Source organism: Brienomyrus brachyistius, chromosome 6 (genome assembly GCF_023856365.1).
Source record: "Brienomyrus brachyistius isolate T26 chromosome 6, BBRACH_0.4, whole genome shotgun sequence".
NCBI classification, from domain to species: domain Eukaryota; kingdom Metazoa; phylum Chordata; class Actinopteri; order Osteoglossiformes; family Mormyridae; genus Brienomyrus; species Brienomyrus brachyistius.
The window spans coordinates 9837509-9861834 of NC_064538.1; the positions used below are offsets into that span (position 1 = coordinate 9837509).

The following is a 24326-nucleotide window of genomic DNA, read 5'->3' on the forward strand; positions in this document are numbered from 1 at the left end:
GCACATCTTTCAGTTACCTGCTGGCAAGTCGTATCTTGTGGGCAAACCCATCTGCACCATGACACTTGGCAGGAATGTGAAGTCATCCAGACAGTTATGCTTCACACAACCAAGGGAAAATATCAGTTATGCAGATTGTGGGAAAAGTTTGTTCTCTTGCAGGAAACAGTTTCCCTTAAGAAATCGAAAAGGCCTATTGATATAAATGAAAATACATATCACTGTAAAAATCACACCATTTAAATATAATTTATATGTTTATTCAAATATGACATAAAAATCCATCTAATATTTAAAAATATGTGGTGATAGATGGAATCTACAAAGGAGTCTGTCTTGATGGAAGGACAAAAGAAGATTCATCCATTGTTATTGGCTTTAAGAAAACATATTAATGATAATTAAAAAAAAAAACATAAAAATGACAATAATATTTATAAAGTAAATACTGTGAGGCTGTCCAGAAACACTTCCAGGCTGCACAGGATCAGTCAAGTTCCTCAAAATTTGAAAGATACACTTGGGATAAACACATAAACCTTAATATTATGAGAGCATTTGAAAAGAATCTAAGGAGCATGTTTTTGCATATTGGAAAACCGGGCTTTTGTTAAACGAACATTCTGTACTGTCTTTCAGATTAATTTGTTATTTTTCCGTTTTCGGCAACAGCCATTCACCACCTAGTGGTTAAAGTGGGTCGACAACTGAACGTGTGCTTGCTATCTGCCTCACTTGTAAAGCGCTGCTAAATAAATAAATTGAAATGTATTCCTGCCCTCTAGTGGCAGTATGAGTTTTTGATCATATGAAACCGAATGCGACAAGACTGACAAAGGCTAAATAAGAATTTAGACTCTCAAGTGAATCTCGAAGGCGATGGTTTAAGTGAACCTGATAATATACAAATAAGCCGTTCAAACGTTAAACTGGCATTTTAATGGTTGTCAATATAGCACCTGAAATTAAATGTACATACTTCATTGAAATTACACAGTACAACGTATTAGAAATATAAAACAGGCTTGTAAGCTGGTTCCGTAACTGCTAACTCGTTTAACCAAACGAGCAATTTTAGGCGCCAAGTAACTAGCGTGTATTATTTAGGTGGAGCGCAAACAAGAATTTTCTTGGCGGCGATCCGGTCTCACACACCTTAGCAAGGCGGGAGCGTAGTGATTTCTGTGAAACTCTTTCGTGTTTAATTTTAGCAGGATTTTAAGTGATTGCTTTTATCATTTACTAACTGCTTCTAACCTGAATGTTAAACTATTAGGTAAAACAAAACACCTTATTAATTGGACCTGCATAGAGTCTAAAATTGTAGTTTTGACCAAAATGACAAAATAAACATTTAATGATCAGTAACAGCAGCTATCAAAATGAAGCACTGTGGAGTCTCGGAAAGCATTTCTACGTTATATTACATTGTCAGTGTCACAGGGTTGCCAACGCATCTGGCAAGAGTCGCGCTTTCATGGACACGCAAGAAATTTTACCGCATATTCTATTACACACGTAAAATTAGCTACATCAAAAGCGCTAGGGTGATTTGTAAACCCTACAGACCCTTACATTAGATTGATTAAACTGTTACATACATGTTAATGCGTGTGCATGTGCGTGCGGACTTGCCTCAAATTGAAAATCTGACTCCAGCAAGATGAACAATGTTGGCAACCCAGATGTCAACCTTTCACATAGCCCGGAGCGTCTCATTGTCTTGTGTTACTCTGGGTACAGCATTCATCTTGGGCACCCTTTTGGTCAACTGTTCTTCAGAAGCATTCACAAATGCCTAGCTCTGTAGCCTAAGTGGCCAGACCACTCAAGTGGAATATATTCAGAATTCTGTCAGTTGTCTCTGTGCTTCTTGATCTTGGTCCTTACCGTCCATGTTAGTTTGAAATTTCAGTTTAAAATGATTATTTTCTTAATTTGGGATGGACTACCTATTAATTGAATTAACTTTAATGTTCCAATTACATTAAATTAAACTGAAAAATCATCTATACGATGAGGCTAAATGCAAAAATAATTACATAATGGATGCTATTCACTTTTGTTTGAACGGCAAAAACATTGGCTTGCAAGTTCCAAGATGAAGTAATGCTTGCCAAGCTGACAGTTATGATGAGTAAAAGTTGCTCAGTAGTCAGTCACGTTTTGCTACTCATATTGGTGAAAAGACCAGTGCTCCCAGTTTTGCGGGTTTAGCCCTTAAACCATGTCATTCTGTGCAGTTCTCTCATTATTTAACTGCTTCACCAACAGGTTTATCCAACATGCATGTGACCTGCTTGCACATTTGTAGAGTAAGATGATGACTGAATAACTGCCACTTAACACCATATATCACCTTTTGGTCTCTCGGATGGCTCTCCTTTGATCCTCATAAGCCACCCTGGCCTCTTGGATAGCCCAGTGGAGTGCGCCTCCAGCAGGCAGAGTACTGTACGTCTCTTCTGTCATGTTCTCCACTTGCAGGCTCCGCCCTGGGCTATGCAGTGGCACCCGATGGAGGTGTGAGAAGAGAAGGGGCAGATCTTTCATCAGGGTGTAATGGGCAGCCAGGCCCAGCAGCCCTGGAACATCTGTCTCCCATGAGTATGTGAAGGTGGCCGTCAAGAACTTAGACAAGTCCCAGCCTTGGGCTGTGGCACGGCCTAGCTCCTCGCCGACCAGGCAGATGGCTGCCAGCGCAGCAGCAGCGCCCTCTCCTGGATCTGCCTCTAGTGCCATCTGACCCCGATCAATTATCTGTTGCTGCAGCCCCCGGGAGCAGATCACCAGCACAAAATCGCTCTCTTGGATGCGTTGGCTATACCAGCTCATGCAGCCCTCTTCCATCAGGCTCAGAACCTCCCACAGGTCCAAGCTCACCTGTGACAACCATGTAAAATGTTGTTGAACATACAATCCCTGACCAGCCATGCTGAGCGACTTAGCTGGGCAAAAAAAAAAAAAAAAAAAAAAACACATGCCACAGGATGTATTCAAAATTGCTCCCAATCGCCTAAACAATGCACTACATGGTGAATCCCCCATTTTGTTATGTGCTTTGACCAGCAGCTCGAAATCACTCCGTAGTGCATTAAAATTTATGTTGTCACTGTATTTTCATCTACCCATCCATCCATTTTCCAAACCGCTTATCCTACTAGGTCACGGGGGGTCCGGAGCCTATCCCGGAAATAATGGGCACGAGGCAGGGAACAACCCAGGATGGGGGGCCAGCCCATCGCAGACTGTATTTTCATATTCGCAAATATATAGCAATATATCGCATCTTGGAATGTTGTGTTCAAAACCATTTAATTCCGGTTTTAATGAATTACATAGGGTTTTCTACATTAGTAATAGTGAGTGAATGAGTGAACAAGTAAACCATTTCTAATGCAGCATCACACTACAGAACACTGTTATTCGATGCATCATTAACCATTTATACCTGGCAAAGACCTAGTACTTTTTGCTGTTATATTACATTAATTTTTTTGTGGTTGTTTTTACCTGTACAGCCATATGCTGCTGAAGAAAGGCAGCTAATTCCATGACTACCCTGACATGGGCGGGACCATCAGTGCTGGAGTAGCAAATCAGGAGCTTAGGAGGGGGCTTGCCAATCAACACCAGGCTGTGCTCTTCGCTTGCAAGCTTGCTGCCAAATGGCTTAATTTTCTCTGAAACAGAAATCACAGCATCTCATCAGATAATAATAGGATACTAGGCAAATATGTTGTTTTTGTGCACAGAAACTGTGAAGTACACATTCTAATACAGTATACATACAGCACTGCCACATAGTTGTTATGTACATATGATTAGAGCCATAAACGGGCCTGGATCTGATTTCACATGTGTTTCTGTCAGCAAAATGCTGATTATTAATGATGTACATAAATTAACAAGAAGCTGGTTTGTTTGTTTGTTTATTTGAGAGGTTTGTCTTTCTGCACGTTTCACTGGTCCTCTGTCAAACTAATCAAGTGCATGAAACAAACGCAGTGTTGCCTGCATTTTATGCACCATATCTCACGCAGGTGTGGGCAGGACACCCATCTTGGGCAAGACATCGTTGACTTTAAGTAATTATACACATGAGTAATTATATACATTAATCAGTGAAACACATTTTTATCTATATGGGTCAGGGAATAATTTTCCCAATATTTGCAATTCGTGTTTTTTTACTGTTTTATTCCTTACAGATTAAATATACAAACATTTTGAGCGAACTTGTTTGGGGATGTAATTAATCCAATTAATGTATTTTCTTTGGAGGTTTTAGACTAATTGTTTCCCAAAAGCAGTCAAGGTGCAGATCCATGGCCTACTGGCTAAGTAACTTGCAGAGGCCGAACCTCTCTGTCTGACTTGACAGCACTTTGAGTTACCCATCTCCCTCTGCCTCCTCTTCATCTTCCTCTTGCTAGCCACAGTCACAGCTGCCGTCACAAAAACCACCACGATGGCAGCGAACAGGAGCACAGCGGGGATGATGGTCTCAGCCATAAATGGTCCATCATCTAGACAGCAGAGATTTAAATCACCACATTTCCACTGTATATGCAAATCACACGTCATATCAATAAAATCTTTCATTCATGGACATGAACCCTGGTGCTCAATTTCAAACAGCACATGTATTGTGTACCTATAACATATGTATTTACTTCTATTTACTTTTGTCTGCCTTGTTTTCCTTTCCCAGTTTGAGTTCAAATGATGATGAACCAATTTCAGTGGCGCCATATGATCAGGCTGTTTACAGGGTGCTGCTCACCTCGTTTTACTGGTGAGACTCGAAAGGAGAATGTTTTCCTGATGGCATCCACCACATCTGCAGCAATCTTGAATCCCGGAATACACAATGAGAGAGTTTTAGCCTGCATAGGCATTCTTAGGCACTCCGTTTAAATTTAAGGTCAATATCACATGTAGAGGAAGAAGAAAACGTTCTTGTTAAATACGCAAAGTACAGGTTCAAGTAGAGAAGCCAGAAGGTAGTTATTCTGGATAAATGGCACCATCTAGTGGTGATGTTGAAGCACTTACAGCTCAACTTTTTCTAGTGGTTGAATTTTGTGTGAATGTCATGAGAAATGCTTAAAATACTCAAATAAATCTAGTGTCGATGTGGGTTGAGAAATACTGTAATACCTCATATAGCATTTATCTCACCAAAACAATTTTAACTTGCTTGAATATTCCGTAATGTGATGATAGTCCTGTGGCCGTCAAAGGATATAGTTAGGTTGTTCAAGAGACTGAAGTTCTTAAAACATCAGTCCCACAAGAACTCCACTAAAGTTCATAGTCTTATTGAAGTTGCATTAAAGTGCTCAGTCAAACTGAAGTAACCTGACGTACTGGATTTTGACAAAGCAACTCCATGGCTTTGTATTAAAACTTGGTTCTACAGCGTCACTCTAAACCACCTAAGCCAAGTCCCACTTAAAAGTTCAGTCTCAGAAAATTCCCACCAAAGTATCCACCTTCCAGAGATCAAGGCACCCAGGTCCCAAAATGACTACTGCCACGTGTCTCATGCTCTCATTTCCATAAGGTTCCTGGCATCTCACTAATGTCCCTGTCATGCACGGAAAGCAGTAGCACTCTGACATTCTGGTTTGACATATGAGCTGTTTCAGGAGAGATCCTGCCCATCCCTTTGTCAAGTTCTGGGCAATTTTATCATAACTTGCTAGATGCAGTCTAGTATGTTTGTCAGTGCAACCTGAGCTTTTGACAGTATCCTCTTTGAAAAAGAGAATTTTAATGACTTTCATGCACCTATACAAAATGTACCAGAAGGTTATGCTGTTTTTATCTGTGAGATATTTTTCTGAGAAAAACAAAAGAAAAACAATAGAGGGCACTGTAAATAATGATTACCATGCATTTACTATTATATTCCCACAATAACCATATACGTATAAATGTCATGAAAACATCGAACCTTCCAATTCGCACCAAGATTAACTCCGAATCAAAAAAGGGTGATGTGTGGTGTCCTATCAAATCTCTGCATTTTACATATCTTGTAACACTAACTTTATTTTTTATTAACCTTCTAATACTATTTAGAGTACACTGGGCACAAAATTTCATCTCTGTGAAACAAACATATATTCATTATCACCGCTTATCTCAGTCAGGCTCACAGGGCTAATAATCGTAATTAGGCTAAATCTGACACCCATATGTCTGACATGTCAATATTACAGCATTCATGTGTGAACTGTATATAAGAAACAAACTCACTTCACACGAGTAGTTGGTTCCAGCCTGGAGGCCAAGCAGATGGTAACTGTGGTGTGTTTTGTTGCTCGAGGGATTCTGTGGGGAGACGATCATATTCTTAGTATATAGTATAGAAGTGGTTCATAAGAAATTTTGATTAGTTATAATAATATATAATGACATAAATTGGAGTTTTATGTGACTGCAGGTGCCACCTTTGCAATTAGTTTGTGAAGTTTCTTTCTTGCTAGATTTTCCATGGTCACCTGTAAGCAGTATTTTTGCAAAGTGGAAGTGCTTAGGAACAACAGAAACTCAGTTATGAAGTGACAGAGCCGGGTTGCCAAGTACAGAGGGACACTGCACGTACTATATAAGTCGCCAATGTTCTGTAGACTCAATAACTGTTCTCAGCTTCCTCTGGAATTAACCCCGGCTCAGAACCTGTGCACTGGGAGTTTCACAGGATGGCCTTCCATGGCTAAGCAGCTGCATGCAAGTGTCACATCACCAAGTGCAATGCCAAGCGGAGTAGTGTAAAGTTCACCGCCACTGGACTCTGGAGTGGTGGAAATATGTTCTGTGGAGTGATGCATTGCTTGTCTGTCTTGCAGTCTGATGGACAGAGTCCATGTGGTTGATTGCTATGACCTCAGAAATGCTTCTTCTGGATGAATGGGCAAAAATTCCTACAGACACACCAAAATCCTGTGGGAAGTCTTCCCAGAAGAGTGGCAGCTGCAAGGGGGGGCAACTCCAAATTCATGCCTATGAATTTAGATTGGGGTGTCATACAAGTTCCCATAGGTGTAATCGACAGGTATCCCAATACTTTTGTCCATACAGTGTATTTGTGTTGGGTCACATTACAGTGTATTTGTTCTCCTCTCTTATGTTGCTTTTCAAAGCTGGAAGTCACACTAAAGCAAGTAGACCACGTCCCACTAAAATGTTCAGTGTCCCAAAATTCCCACCAAAGCATCCACACTCCAGAGATCAAAGAACCCAGTCACTCTAAGGTCCCAAAATATCTAATGCCATATGTCTCATTGAACTCATTTTCGTACTCAGTATCTACGGGACAGCTAGCTACCCTCCCTTGAGCCAGAGATTATTAAAGGTGTTTTTCATCTGTAGTCAGAGCACTTGAAGTACTTTCCCACCACAGGAACATTTGTTCAGGAACTAGAACCTTTTTCAGGTACCACCGCAGAAACTGGACCTGTTGTTCCTTGGAGATAGTTCCTGAACTTCTTTTAGTTCCTATTCCGGAGTAGGTCATTTTAGCTGGACCAAGAACTACTGGGTCAGGCTTATAGTGATAAACTTTGCAAATTGGTTATATAGCCCATGCTGATTACAGCACGTTGCTGCACCCACCACACGACAAGCCACCTAAGAACCTGAGTGCAGCCATGCGGTGGGTGATACCTCAGCACCACATTAGTCCAAATGGAACAGTGTGAGTTTCTCCCGGGGGCTGGAGTGCCAATCCTGTGACCAACCCCCAAATTTCCCTGTAAATTGGATGTAGATTAACATGACACTCAGGTCAAAGCAGTTGTGGATTAAGGGCCTTGCAACAAAGTACGATCACTTCTGGCATTCACGGGATTCAAACCAGCAACCTTCAGATTGCTGCACAGATCCCTAGCCTGAGAGCCACCAATGCGCCCGCAAAATAATAAAACATGGTCACAATTGAACTAAAATGAGGGGAATAATTAATAAAACATGACCACATATCGCAGGAACTAATTAGTAAAATGTGGACACAATATATATAATTTTTATGCTTATGTAATGTATCCTAATGTACTACATAATATAAACATTATATATCGTGCCTTGCAGCCTCTGAGTTGAGTAAAACAGACATACTGAGCTACACCTGTCCTTGCGTTGGATTGATAAAACAAGCTGACCATTCATGAGCTTGATTTAATCAGACACACTGATCTATGCCCGTTCCTGAGCTGAACTGCTCAAACAAATACCTTGCAGCCTCGGAGTTCAACGAATCATGCAGACTAAGCTATGTCTGTCCCTGAGCTGACCTGCTGAAACATGCTGACAGCCTGTAGCTATCCTGCAGTCCCTAAGTCACGATAAACTGGTTTAATACTGTCTGTAGGTAACCCTTGCAGGTTTTCTCAATTTTTAAGCACATTTTCTGAAACAGTTAAAAGTTTCAAAACTTCAAATGCAGTCAGCACATGTTAATATGACCTAAAACTTAAATTTCACCTACAACAGACCATAATTTACTCAAAACGATTTCTTTACTACCCATTATTAAATGTTAGATTTTTTCTGCACAATGTAATTTAGCAAACAAATAAACTGTCAATATTCACTCAGTCTGAACGTACTGGTACTGTTAGAATTCTTATGTGACTTATTAATAAACAGAGAGACTGGCAGATGCAAATGCAAGAGAACAGGTCTGCAGGGTATCCAAACACTAGGCATAACACAATTGTTCTGTTCATGTGGTAAATAATCTTAATGGTTTCTATGTGGTAAATATTCTTGAAATCAATACATTGAGGATATGAACAAAGGATTTTTGTGTAAGACCTGCCCAGTGTCTTAGATTATTGAAATACCTTTTCCATGAAGTCTTTTATTTATTGTAAACACCCTAGTTTGGAGCATGGAGACCTGCCCTTCTCTACTATTGCTGAAAAACAGTGGAGATCATTGATTCCCTACTCAATGCAATAAACTAAGGACAATGTTGCAATCCTTTGTGGATGGAGTATGAAAATGAGGCTAAATGATCAGTTTTTATAAACATGCTGTGACTGAGATTTGTCTATTCAGTCCTCGAGACCATCCAAACACTCTCTGCAAATGCAACCTTTTGGTTCTGAAATGAATCCTGATTTTTGTTTCTCCTTAGTATATCCCAGTACCCCTTGGTAGACTTTTACTCACGGTTTTGATCTCCGTGTAGTTGCGCATGCCCCCACCATAGCACCATGAAAAATAATGGCTGATTCCCAGATGTGGAGGAGCGAGGTTAAAGGTTACAACAATGTCAAGTCCCTCTTGACGCAATTCAACATTCTCTGGGTACCAGTCTAGGAAGAGAGCGAGAGGGGGAAAAAATCTTTTAACAAAGTCTAGTGCTTTATGTTCTTATTACATATAATTTATTTGCATAGAATGCATTATTTATCTTTATCTATATATTTATATCTTTAAATGTTTATTTATTTTGAATCTCGCAATATTCTGGTTTTCAGAATGTTTTGTGTATTTTGTGCTTTTTAAATCTGTTTGTTACTTTGGCTGCACCAATGCTGTTTTCTTTCAATGTTGGTAGGGATTCTGCCATGAGGCCACTGCCCTCCTAAACAGACACGGTACTTTCACAATACTGGTAGGGACATGACCCTACCATCCCTCCCCAAACCTACACCTTTGGTTTGCACTATGTGTTCTGTCTTTGCACCTTATCTGTATGGTATTATATGTATCATCTACCATTCATCTGTACACTATGTTCTAACAGCTGAATGGCTTCATTGGTCTCATTGAGAAATTCTGGTGCAATCTTAATTTTAGTCATAATTTAATCATTTTTTCTTGTATTCAGCTATATAATCTGAATTTACTTTCTGCTCTTGCCTCCCGATGGGCAGCACTACCTTCTCCTTTTTGTCCCACCAATCACAACTTGCTGCAAGTTTGTAACAGGTGGAGCCTGTTGGAACACAGGACGGGCTGCTTGGTAGAATAAAGACTGGTTCATATTTCACTTGTCCCTCTGCTGTTATGGTCTGCACACGCTTGAGCACACAGACTCTTGTGTATCTATTACATTTGTCTGTGCATTCAGACGATCGTGATCAGCACATTTGAGCAGCAGTGATATTCCAGACAAGCAGATCCCAACTACTGGAAACACCTAGTAATGTACTGTCAATTTACATGCACGTCGACGGGTAAACAGTCCTTTATACTCTAGATCAGGGCAGCAAGTGCACCCTCCATGTGGACATTGTGGATAACAAAATTTAAGTCATGTGCACCGTGCGTGGACCATAATGGCACATGGACAAAGGAAGTATGGTCTAGACCAGGGGTCTCCAACTCCGGTCCTGGAGATCTACTATCCAGTAAGTTTTCTATCCTACCTGGCTTCAGATGAGCCTCACCTCTTCCTGGTATTTGCCTGAGAGCAGGTGAGGCTCATCAGAAGCCAGGTAGGATAGAAAACTTACTGGATAGTAGATCTCCAGGACCGGAGGTGGAGACCCCTGGTCTAGACTTAAGGCCAAATAGCTTTAGTAGGACATATCCAGTCTACCTTGGTTTTGCTCCTCCCTAAAGAGAAAGATTATGAAAAAAACTGCCTGAAACCCATGTACAACACAAACCTGATTGTCAGGAGCTGAAGAGCAGAATATAATTAAAATTAGGAGACGTTTTACCTGGAATTTGGCAGGTTTTGCAAGACAGGCCAACATAATATCGTAACACACTCAAAATAAGTTAAAGTCCTAAGCAGGTTATGGGGTATTTAGGATTAAAGACAAAGCTTTAAGTCTTTGTAGACATAAATAAATACTGGTAACTGTAAATTCATCAGCTTATCAGATCTTCTTTAAGGTGCTCAAGTCGTATATTTAATAAAATAACAGTGATTATGGGCTTGACTCCAGTTTCTCAAGATTCTATCCCTTATTATGCAGGCATATGGATCTGATACAAATAGGGGATTTTAGTGACAGTTTGACAATGGCTCTTCCCTTTCTCACACTCACCCCTCTGGCACTGCTCCAAACCGTTCTTCTCTGGGCATGCTGAGGAAGACAATATAACAGATATAAGCTGTCTATTTAATCTTTTATGTAGGACAGGACTAATGTGCTGTTGATCGATGTGAGGTCGATGATAGGCAAATATGCAGAAAGTCTGGGTGAAAATGTAGCGGTCAACACTGGTGAAAGGTTGTACTGTCACTGATGACATCGTGTCAGCATCATAGTAACGCTGTATGTGTGTAACTGTAAGATAACATTTAAAGTTATTATATAGTCTACACCAGCTCACCAGCAATACACAGTAATCTTGGATAACAGAAGGTGGAAGATAGCTGGGAGTCCTTGCTAGCCTGCGGGATTTGTAAGGCTGGTGCTAAGAAATGCTGGACAATTTAAGAAATCGGAGGTCCAATAAGAACCAAAGCTTACTGCGTGTAGAGAAGTGGACGCTCTGGTAGAATTTGTCCCAAAGCTCTGGAACAGGAAGAGCCATGACAGTAGCTACAAACTGGGAAGCCAGGGGTAACTGGGAGATGGGATCAGACTGGTACACCTGAGCAAGTAAAACAGTATGAGGTAGTTAGTGGCAGAGTTATGTAACAACTGTTTGAGAGTTTTCATTTAGACATTGCAAAAAAGATTCGCCTACACATGTGACATGAGCGCAAAAAATTATCTTTTTGTTTTGATATGTTGAATAACATACCTAATATTCAATAGGCCTAGATTAGGGTACTCAATTATTTTTCACAGAGATCCAAATTCCATCAGTGACACAAACCCAAGGTCCATGGGAGATTCCCCCTCAGTCAATGTTGCTAACTGGGAGGGGTTCTATCAAGTACGTGATCCGGATCTAATTGCGTTTTGGTTGGGATTGAGTACCCCTGGTCTACATGAATGATATTACAGTCAACGCTGCTATTGTTACCAGAATTCAAGCCAAAATCAAACAAACAGTCAATGGTCAGAATCGAGTTGAAGTATAAGGCAAGTACAACGCTTATTGGAAGCTGCTACAGAGTTTAAGGAACCAAGATCGCTGGTTCAAATGTGGAGACTAAAGCAGGTGAACCCTACAGCTTCTGACTGACCCTCTCAGTGTGGCTGGCAGACAAGGAGAGGTTTCGCTGGAACAGAAATAGCTGGCACTCCACGTGAGCACCCCCCAGAGCTTGCAGAGACACCTGGAAACCCCGAAGAAAGGCAATACCTGAAACACAACCACACAAACATAATGGTGACTAAGGACTTGTAGGATGTTGGTTTGAATCCCAGGATCCTGTGCTGTTGTACCCTTGAACTAGTACTTAACGTTATTTGCTATTAAACTGTATATTTGGAGAATTATAAAATGTCCTTTGATAAAAAATATGTGCTAAGCAACTGAAACATACAAAACAGAATGCTAGTGGAATTGCTTTTGAGTGTAAATAGAGTAAAATCATCACAGTCTCACAGTCGAGTTACTTGGACTCATGAAAGAATAGTTTAGGTAGTACAGGTAATGGAAATGTACATGCTGTTGCCAGCATCTGTAAATAGTCTTACACGGTTTTTGTGAAAATGCACAAAAGAGAGAAAAAAGGCAAACTAAAAATACATAACACAAGCTGGTGAAACATTCACAGTATATTTTATTTTCATGACTTGTCAGTAATTAATTTGTCGCCTGTGGTCTTAAGTGAACAGGATGTGCAGAAAGTTAATCCATCAGTTATAATTCAAGTTAGCATGAAGCAACCTGGACTGAAACATAAGACTCTGGAAAGTTATAATTACCAGGGAAGGTTGGTAACAATTCATTTGATCCCTTTATTGTCATAATGCTCTAATAAAGAGGTAAGTAAACCATATTAGAACATGTCATGACAGTTAGCGGTGGGCATTACATTACCAGATAAAAACTGAACTTCTACAGCGAAATCTCATACTTCTTAACTGATCATGATTGCTGTCATGGGTGTTATTTACCAGCATAGGTGGCCTGTTTGCTCAAGGCCACTACAACAGGATCCACAACCTCTACAACCCACCACTTCAATAATGAATTACTTGATTCTTGTCAAATGTCATTTACAAAGCATGCCCAACATCATAAACGTTCATCTTCATTATTAGTGTCTGCTACCTCATTTATTTCACGATCACCGGAAAAGCAATACTGCTACATTAGAATCATAGGAACATTAACATCATCTCTTTGAATGATTGGATGCCACCCCCCCTGCCCCATTAGCTTCTATGATGGTCAAGTTAAAGACCGTTAGGGGCCGTGGGAGGGGGTTAAATTTTAATAAACAAGAGTAGTTGAGGCTATCTTTTGGCAGAGGCCCCTGGCCATTAGCCCAGGTAAACCCGTGCATTAACGCACCCCTGGCAAGATACCATGATAGTTAAATAGATAAACAGGAACAACCCCAGTGCACACCACTCATTACACTTGGCCAGCTCAAGATAATGACAAAACAGGCCTCTGACTTCCAGGCCGTCACAATAATCCAAAGCCGAATTTTTCCCATTTTTGTAGGCTCTGAAAAAAGGGAATGTAGATTGCGGAAAACCTAGATAGAGAGTTTGAATCAGAGCCAGGAGTGGGTGAGGAGCGGGAAGCCATCACAGTTACCGTATATACTGGGTCTCCAGGAGATGATGACAGTGTCATATGTGGGATTCTGATTGCTCACAAATTCCACAGTGACATTGGTGGGCGCGTGGACGTAATGCTGGCATGGGTCTGAACCCTGTGGTGTGGCGAGGTAGGAGAGACAGGGGAGGGGCACACAGCCTGCACCACATGGGGAGAGGAGCACAGCACTCACCATTTACTCACACGTATTACAGTAATTCACATACAACAGTCTGGAGCTCTGATTTAATCATTGTTTTACTAATACAGGCATAAATATAATATCAGAAATGGTAAATGAGACAAAGGGATACCATTCCCTCAGAATTACTTTTGGTTTTAGCTTGCTGTGGTTTGTGCTTCATTATTCCGTGGCTGGTGTTATTGCTGGTAAAATCCAATTATTATATGTATTTATTGTACATGCTGATAGAAATCAAGTCGGCTTATAATGTTCTTTCCCAGCATGCTCTCTGCCTAGGAACGGCTGAGCTTGCGGTCAGTACTTACTGCCAAACATCTGAGCCGTGGTGATTCCTAAGGTCATTTTAACATCTCCTCTGGTGATCCTGCAGTATTCACATGCTGGGTCCCCCTACGGCACAGAAGTCAGTGCACAATGTTTTAATATTTTAACATTTTACAACAATTAATTCACAAGCAGCATGCAAGTATACCATCCTAGCGGACCTTAACAGGTTTAATATACATTAATAACAAACATTGTATTATTATGCGATTATAATGTTCGTTATTAATGTATATTACAGCTGTCACGTCTTATTCTTTTAAAGTACTATAAGTGCAATGCTTTAAGACATCCATCCATCCATCCATTTTCCAAACCGCTTATCCTATTGGGTCGCGGGGGGTCCGGAGCCTATCCCGGAATCAATGGGCACGAGGCAGGGAACAACCCAGGATGGGGGGCCAGCCCATCGCAGGGCACACTCACACACCATTCACTCACACATGCACACCTACGGGCAATTCAGCAACTTCAATTAGCCTCAGCATGTTTTTGGACTGTGGGGGGAAACCGGAGTACCCGGAGGAAACCCCACGACGACACGGGGAGAACATGCAAACTCCGCACACATGTGACCCAGGTGGAGACTCGAACCCGGGTCCCAGAGGTGTGAGGCGACAGTGCTAACCACTGCACCACCATGCCGCCCCGCTTTAAGACATGTTACGGTCATACTACTTACGAACTTTCTATGAATGTATTATAAATGCATTATATAGGTGCACGTAGTGTTCTATGAATGGATAATGAAAGCATCAGGAAGGTACAGTTAAGTTAAAGCGACATCAAATATTTAATATTTAAAACTGTTTAAAGTAACTAGATAATGTATGGTTACGATACTGACAATCGAGTCATTTTCTCCTGAGTAGATCGAAGCCGCCTGTGTTCTTTCTGAAGAAGGATGTGAAAAACCATCACTTTCATCCTTACTCACTTCAGTTCAGGTGCGGTTATCTCCCATGTTTTTGTGAGTTTACTTTGGCTCCTCTTGTCCTCGGCCATCGTAATGGGCTTTGTTTTGACGATCCATGTCAAAGTGTAAAGTGTAAAGCGCAAAGCGCAATATCATTTACGGGCGTGTCCAAATGCATTTCGCTATTTAGACGGCGGAAAAAACAGACTTAGCGGCATCGCAAAGTGCAAATAGGTTGTCCTAACTCTCTTAATTATTGACGTGCAATGAACCAATCGGAACGGCAAGTCACCTCGCCTTTAAAAGGCAGAGGCGCAAGATCTATTGCGGATTGTTATTACCGCAGAATGAGCTGAACGAGAGCCTCGTCTGAAAACGGAATCCATGTACTGTTCGTTCTTTGAAATTTCCGTTTTTTTGGTTTGCCAGTTTTAAAACTAGAACAGGAAAAACAGGACAAAAATAGTCTTCATGTTTTTTTTTCTGTTTTAAAACCAAACGTGAAAACTGTAAAATTAAGTTTTTTGTTTTGTTTTTGTGATATTTACGGTAAATTCAGGGGATGTCAGATATGTAACATATAAATATAAAATATGCACATTATCTTAATATAACATTTACAATGCCAGTTAGAGTCTAGAAACACCGACCCACAGTAAGGTTCATTTGTACTATTCTCTACATTTTAGGGTAATTATAGAGATATCAAAACTATAAAATAACATATCCCTGCTGAAAACCAGCATAGCTGGTTAGCATGCAGCATGGTCAGCATAATGCATGTTGATTATACAAGCATATGTTGTGTTTTGGTGCTGGTGGATTAGCTTCATGTGTAGGTAGACCAACACTGCTATGTTGGTCAAGCAGGTACACCAGAACCAAACCAGCATAGACCATGTGTGTGTGTGTATATATATATACATACATACATACATACACACACACACACACACGCTATGATGCTGCCTACAAAAGATGTCGTATCACATGACCTGGCCGCCTGACCTAAACTCAGTGGAAATGGTTTTGGAGGAATTTCATCAGAGAGTGAAGGCAAAGTGCTCAGCAAATACATGCAGGACCTGCAGCTGGAAAAGCATCTCCGGAAGTCACCTCATGAAACTGGCATAGAGGAGACAGTAGGGTCAGCCAGTCCCTGGACCAGTTGGGGTTAAGGATCTTGCTCAATGACCCAGTGATGAGATCACTCTGCCCATCACGGGGTTTGTGCTTAATTCTGGTAATGAACTCGAAAGATTTTTTAATGATACCGTCTGTTCTCTACTTAATATATATTGTAGTGGCTGGAGGACTAAAGGTTTATTATAGGGCAGTCCTGCCCGCCTTTTCAGTCAGTATCTGGGGTTTCAGGGGTACCTGCGGAGTAGAATAAGGAGAAGTGGCGGGTTCCGCATGACCCTGTATATACTGGGGAGGAATCGGGTCGGTGGGCATTAACCGTCAGTGTTTGTTGTACTTCGTTCTTTGAGTTTGATGTGGGCTCCGCCCCTACAGCGTCCATTAAAGACCGTTTTTTGTGGTGTGCTCTGTCGCATGTTCATTACAATACATTCTGATTTAGTGTTTCATGAAACAGTATGATTTTCACCAGGGGCTCTGGTTTCCTCCCGTGGTCAAAAAGCGTGCAGGATAGGTTGATTGGTGAGTCTAAATTGGCCCTGCAGTTGTGTGAGTGTGTGCGCCCTGCGGGGTGTTGGCCACTGCCCAGGGTTGGTTCCCGCCTGAGCCTATTGTTCCAGGGATAGCCCCCCCCCCCGCCAACCCCAGTTGGGATTCAGTGGTTTCGGAAAATGGATGGATGGATGGATGGATGGATGAAACAGCATGATGTTACTGATGCCTTAAAATAACAACCTGCCGACGATGCGCCCGGCCACGCCTTGTTTAAAAAGCACTACTCCTACGAGCGGAAAGCGGGCACAAAATCATTTGTCCATTTGACAACGTGCACAAATGGCGTGAAAATGAGCAATGTGCTGGTGCGAAACTACGTAAACCATTTTGCGTCGTGCTTTGCGCCGGTGGAAAAGAGAGCCAAGTATATTTTAGGTGGATTGTGTCTAAAACTGTCTCAATGGCGAACATTATCGTTCTCGCCCATCCCCCCTGCACTGCATCTCCTTATACAAAAACACAGCAATAGGTTTGACAAAGCTGGAGTGCGATCATGGACTACAAAATGTGTGTAGTATAAGACCTATTGTCTCACGCTTTGTAGAAAAAAGCGTCTTCTCCCATCTCCCACTCCACCCCCACTGATGCACAAAAACAAACAGAATCTAAAGGATGCAGGGAAGAAGTGGTTATTTTAAATGGAATCATTTACAGAATTACCAGGAAATAAAAAATTGTGTCAGTGCACATACTTTAAGCTCATGTTTATGGGTATCTTCATGATAATTTATTGTCAAATCTGAAATTAAAGATGTAGTGCGGCAAGTATCCACTAGGGGACTTGGATGGATGGATGGATGGATGGATATGGATGGATATATATATATATATATATATATATATATATATATATATATATATATATATATATATATATATACATACATACATACATACACACACACACACACACCACAGGTTTATCCACTTTTCCATTTATGTCATAATTTAGAGAATTATATTTCTGTGAAGTACTGGAAAGTTGAGTGAATGAATAAAAATGAAAATATAAGTTAAATAAAACAAGTTTTCTTTAAAACATAGAAAGAGTATGTATTTGAGTCAAATTCCAGGCTGTCCATTAACTTTAAATGCAATTCACCCCATGAAACAGGACAGAGTTTAATTTCCCTTCAATGCCTCGAATTTTCTCTGCTGTTGTAACTGCTAGGCCAGGTGACTTTGATGAATCACAGATATGACATTTTCTTGCTAATTAAGGTACTCAGATGGTGAACATGCTGTAAATTTCTTTGTTAGCCATGAATATCGAGTGTATTTTTAGTAAATGTTAAGAGAGTAATATGCAATCAATATACATAGAGTTTGAACGTAGGATTTCTTTGATTTTGAGAAATAAAGTAGTGAATCTCTGCTGTATTTGGTGAGGAAACAACCACCGGATCTTGTCACCACATTCATATTAGGATCCCTGAGGCGGGTAGCAGTAATTACACGGCCTCTGTGGTAGACAGTAAATTAAAGTGAGATAGAAAAATCAAGCTTCTTCTTTGGTTAACCATGGATCTGAGTGCAAGAGAACCAGTTGGGACCTGAGGGTGTCTCTATCTTTTGGACGAGGAGTCAGGTGACAGGGTGTGTTATGCCGATTCAATCCACCTGTTCGTTGTTTTATAATGTCATTACCGTATAATGCCAATATAAGCTTATCCACTTGTCCACCCGCACCCTGCTCTTTCATTTCCCCCACATCCTGCCCATATTCTTTCTTTTCCTTTCTCACTGAACCAGTGTTTTCTCTTGGGTCACATCTACTTGCGAGTCTTAATTCTATTAATGCCCCATTTCTCGAAACAAATATAAGCAGTTCCTTTGTTCAAATCTCAAAGTCACATAGAAACATATCCAAAACATACCTGACATAGAATTCGCCAAATAACTAAGATTACATTTAAGCAATTTTGGACAGTGACAATGGCACCCTTCGTCCATTGTTAACCATTAAATTAAAAAGGGCACTTTCTGAGGTTGAGTATGACAGAACTTCAGGACACGGATGATCACTTTCAGTATTTAAAACGCAGTGAAGACCACCACGAAAACCAAGCTGTCAGAAAGGAGATGATTATCACCAGATGATTGTAATTAAAGTCAATAAGGAGACTGATTGCTGTGTGTTGAGAGACTGTTTGTGGCTGTACAATGAGAACTCCAGAGATGCGGTCTGTTCCTCGCTGATATGTCTCTTTGGACAAAAGCATCTGCTAAGTAAATAAAATGTAAAAAACGATTTTACTGGGATATTTTCCAGTGTTAGCGCATGTGACCCATCTTGGACATGACTGCTTCTGCCAAGTGAAAAGCTTTTGTTGTTCATTTGTTTTCACATTTTAATGTGTATATGCCAGTTAATGAGGAGATAGCTTGAATATCTTATCTTGAGGGTCCGTATGAATGTCCTCTATCGAAAAGTCACCTTTTTAACACATCAACTGTGTAGTGAGCGACACAAAGGTTGTAGGAAGAGCTCCTTTTGGGTGCTTTCACATTAGTTATGTAATTCGCTGTTTTTTTAAAAACACCATCATGGCAAAACAAATTGACAAAACACTTCGGTTTCTCCAGATGGTTTCCCTGAATCTCTGCAACAACAGCTTCACCCAACTTACATTTGTGCTGCATGTTTGACTAAACTACGGGCAATTCTTACATAAGTACACATTAAATGCCACAGAGCAGCAGGACGCATCCATGGTAAACGGCTATTTCAATTGCCAGGTGGCAAAAGCTAAGAGCAAATTTTGACATCACTAAGATGTCGTGTGTTTACATTCTGAAATATAACCCCTTAAAATCAAAGACATACACAGGGCAGGCTTGCACAAGGACTAGATAAACCTGTCGGCGACGGAGCTGTATGCCAGAGACGTGCATAAACACAAGCAGCCACCAACGCTATCTCAGCAGTTGCTCTGATCTTTCCTGGCAAAGGTATCAGTTTTTTATGTTAAAGTTCTGTTTTTCTGACCTTTTTAAAATAATAATAATAATAATAATAATAATAATTGGAGATTAAGGTCTGTTGTCTAATGGACCTTTCCTGTCCAAAAGTACTGTTCATTATAAGACAGATTTCTGTAACTGGAATTTACAGTCTGTTTCATAATTTTGTTATGTTCATCCATCGTTTCTAATTCAGGATTGCAGTAAGCCTGGATCCTCTCTTATCGTTACCCAAAGTCAGAGCTGAACTGGGATTAAACATTGGCCCTGAAATTGCCCCCATGACCCCATGTACAAATTTAACTGAGTGGGAGATGGGGGGCACCGAGAAGATACCCACCGCCAGTTCAGCCCCGCCCCCAGTCACTGCATTGTGTCACGCGTCAAACAGAGCAGAAAGCTTTGCTTGAGGCTGCTTTGTTGGTCTTGAACTGCACGACACTGAGCTCCACCCGTCTCTTTTAGAGCCTTGTTTCCGTGTTTTTGGTTTTGCTTCTGTAATCAGTCTATTTGCTTTTGTCTCCAAGTCCCATTCTCTTGGTCCTGTCTCTAGCATCATGAAGCATTTGCACTTGAGTTATCTGCTTTCACACTTTGTAGGGTCCAGGCAGTTGTTCCTGGTTCTAGAAGGTACCGTTTTCCTGCACTGTTCTGCCCAAACAGGGACCCCTGGGGTGAAAACCTGGCAGTCTGGATGGGACAGATCAATTCAGGATGTTTTGTGCCTGTGATTTGTCAAATTAAACCTCCAATCTGTGTGTACGGACCTTTCATTTTCTCCCTGCGTTGTGCAGCTTTCCTCCTGGGGTCATGCAGTTAGGTTATTTGCCAATTCAAAAATTGCTCTAACCCTGACTAAGATAAAAGGTTGGATAATCAGTCCTACATTTCATATGTCATGTGTGTGTTAAGAATTTGTGTACAAGAACTTAGAAGAAGAGCTGGAAAGAGCAGCAAAGCAAATAGCTTTGAAATCCTAGAAACATACATTCAAGAAATACCCCAATCCACACCCTCACCTATGGTTATTTGGCTGCTTAAAAGCTAGATTTCACTTTAAAAGATCCTGGCTGGGATCCTTCATGTCTGTGTTTTTGCAAAACAAGCTCCCTATGATAGCAAGCAGCTGAGTAACTCTACCCTGCAATCAATTCTTTTTCTATGATCTAGTTGCTGTTTTGCTGATAATAAGAATCAGGAGGAATTAACAAAAGGACAGGTATCATGTACACTTAGAGAAATCCACTACAAACAGCATGCTCACCTCCTTAGAATCTGTAAATGCAAAATACAAAGAGCACTTGCTGGTTCTTTCAAGCCCAAAGCTCACACGCTTCTCTCTTTTCCCTCACGTTATTGCACGGATGATATCAGTTATGCGCTCACCAAGTATGACAGATTCTTTGTTTCGTAATGAGCATGTAATTATTTGCATGGGTGGGGATTGTGTGAGCTGGCAACAGTCAAGCAAAGATAAGGCAGCAGCTTGTATCTAAGGCTTCCATGACCCCAGAGACAAGATCATCGCAAAGGTACAGCTCTCTCACTCATAAGCATCAACGTATGAACTCGTACCACTAACAAAGAAACCCTAGCATTTTACACTAGGCACCACTGAGCTGTTACCATTTTAAGCCATTAGGAACTGGTACTAAAAAGGAGCCTTAAACCTACTATTTCTAAGAAATTGGCATTACAGACTGAGTGATGGGTGAATGACGGCTATAGGAAAAAGACCAAGTAGCAGAATGAGTGCTTCAGAAAGAGCGGGGTGTGTGTGCGCACACACCTGTGCTCATGTGTGCGCGAGGCTGCAGGCGAGCGGAATGAGGGACAGCTAAGCAGGCTTTACCTTCAGGATGCAATCCAAGGAGCAGGTCTGAGGCGAGAAGACCCTGCGGTCACCATGAAGCCCGGCGGTCCTGTGGAGCGAGAAGGCCTGACAGAGGGCCAGCAGGGCTATCCACATGCTGTGCCTGTATGAGGACAGCTCCCCACCGCTGACCTCACGCCCCCCACCGCTGACCTCAAGCTCGCCACCGCTGACTTCACGCCCCCCAGCAGCCGCAGCCGAGCTCCAAACGCACTGCAAATGGAGCCTGATAACAACACTCTGAAAAGACAGGTGCCTATTCAAGTATGATACCGGAAAGGAGGAGGGAGGGAGGTGGGGGGCGGGGCGCCCTTGGGCAAACAGTGCACTCTCACACCCTCACAGCCTCCATACAAACACATAGCATGCATCAGCCCCACCCCCCCGCGTAAGTTTACCATTACCAAAAAAGAAAGATAAACCATTTGCACGAATTGAGAATCGTGACACGTCTCGGACGCATTCGGCTCGTTGGAGAGCAGCTGCATTTCATTTGCCCCATTCAGATGGTTTCATACACCCTGGCCAAACAGCATGCCGCACAAGGCTGGGGAGCACTATAGATGAAATGCCAGTCCATCACAGGGCATGTACTCAATCTGGCTAATTTATTGACACCCACTAAGCTATGGATTTCGGGAGGAAACCGGAATGCCTGGTGGAAGCATGGGGAAGGTGAATTTGATTTGATTTCATTTAAATCTCCGTTCCTGGAGGTGTGTAGCAACAGTGCTGTCCACTGAGCCTCAAGACCACCCAGAGATTAACACATAACCTTTCAATTATGTGTTATTTTTTACATTTATTTTTCCACATTAACGAACACAATACCTGGAAATCATTTAATGGACAAACACGGTAAATTGATTGTTTTATTATGCTTCGAGTGGAGATTAGAATTTGTCTAGCAGAGAATCTCAGGGATCCACAATGACTGAAATCAAACATAAATGCTAACATTTCAATACTGGAGTCAGAGAAACTTCTGGTTTTCTGGCTCTGACTCGACTGGACTTTAGTTTAAGGCCCAAAGAAATGGCCACAGCGACAAACAGATGGTACTGAAGATGGATTGCAGCTTAACACTTAGAACATACGGACTACCTATGTTTCAGATCACAAAAGTAAATATCAAATGAATTAATCTGTCACTGGAGGCCATTTTTGGACTAAAAATGTTGTTGCTCCATTAATCGCAACCTCCAGGATACATTCCTTCTTCGATGACTGTTCCTCCTCCAACGTTACCGCATGCAAACCAAGACAAGGTGGGAGACGCAGCGTAAGAAGCATTTACAAAACTCCAGATAGAGCAGAGTTTCACTAAACTTAGGCAAAGGACCTTTCAGACCGGGATATGATTTATCTTAGTTTTTACCAGACTGATTAAATAGCTTACAGCTTTTTTACCCCCCTGCTTTTCGCTTAACACAAATTACTCAAGTAAAAATTAAGAATGTAACATGCAGCAGCAAGCCACTGACAAAATCCCTCTGGTTACAGAACTACAGCCTTAAACATGTGGCTTCCCGCTACCCAGATCTATGTCTTTCTCAGAGGAAGATATTTGTCTTTAAGTATATGATAATGTTTGGTACTGTATACCCTTCATATACCTCAGGTACAGCAGACAGAAGCCGACAGCAGAGGTGTTGCTTCGGGACAGCGAGTACAGTTAAACGTAACAGGTTCCTATTTTACAGGCACCAACGTGCCCGTCGTGTGCCCAGTGGCTTGGCAAAGCCAGGAGGGACAGGGCTAGGGGACACGCTGAGGCAAAGACCTACCTGTTGGCTGCACCCCTATGAAAACACAGTAACGCTCAGCATCGCACTGAACGGAACAGAGCAGGTTTATAAATAGCGGTTAAATGTGAACAGCCAGGTTTTTTTCTGAAGCATGCTTCATATATCTGACCTGGCTGATGGGCATATTTGTCCTGTAATGCAATTAAGCAAAGTTTTACAAAGGTATAAGTCTGCAGCCATACCCTGCCGTTCAAGTCTGGGGTCACTTAGACATTTCCTTGATTGTGAACAAAAGCAAGTTTTTGTCTATTAAAATACATCAGATTAATCAGAAATGCTGTGTAGACATTGTTAATGTTGTAAATAGCTGGAAATAGCTATTTTTTAATGGAATACCTATATAGGTATACAGAGGCTCATTATCGACATCAATAAGTCCTGTGTTCCAGTGGAATGTAGTGTTTGGTAATGCAAGTTTATCATTTTAAAAGGTTAATTAACCATTATAAAACCTGTCAAGCGTGGTGGAGGCAATGTGATGGTCTGGGGCAGCTTTGGTGATGGTAAAGTGGGAGGTTTGTACAGAGTAAAAGGGATCCTGAAGAAGGAAGGCTGTCACTCCATTTTGCAACGCCATGCAATACCCCGTGGACGGTGCTTAATTAGAGCTAATTTCGTCCTACAAAAGGACAATGACCCAAACACAGCTCCAAACTACGCAGGAACTATTTAGGAGAGAAGCAGCCGGCTGGTGTTCTGTGTACAATGGAGCAGCCAGCACAGTCACCGGGTCTCAGCTCTACTGAGCCGTTATGGGAGCAGCTTGACCGAATGGTATGTAAGAAGTGCCCATCAAGTCAATCCCACTTGTGTGAGATGCTTCAGGAAGCACAGGGTGAAATCTCGTCAGATTACCTCAACAAATTAACATCTAGAATGACAAAGGTC

General features: G+C 41.5%; 1 protein-coding gene across 2 annotated transcripts; it reads right to left on the minus strand.

Annotated features, from left to right (window-relative positions):
- Positions 1-289: 289 nt before the first annotated feature.
- On the minus strand, positions 290-22426 carry si:ch211-207e14.4 (interleukin-17 receptor D). 2 transcript variants are annotated; one of them, XM_049016535.1, is made up of 12 exons: positions 21610-22426; positions 14161-14245; positions 13648-13809; positions 12116-12234; positions 11451-11574; positions 11022-11060; positions 9187-9332; positions 6268-6342; positions 4787-4853; positions 4398-4529; positions 3514-3683; positions 290-2883 (listed from the first exon to the last, which is right to left on the minus strand). In XM_049016535.1, exons 1-12 carry the CDS (start codon positions 21724-21726, stop codon positions 2356-2358), a joined length of 1764 nt encoding a protein of 587 aa, XP_048872492.1. In that variant the 5' UTR covers positions 21727-22426; the 3' UTR covers positions 290-2355. The 2 variants fall into 2 exon arrangements, with proteins under 2 accessions (XP_048872492.1, XP_048872491.1); XM_049016534.1 differs by having other exon boundaries at positions 356-2883; positions 4365-4529; positions 21610-21856.
- Between the last annotated feature and the right edge of the window lie 1900 nt (positions 22427-24326).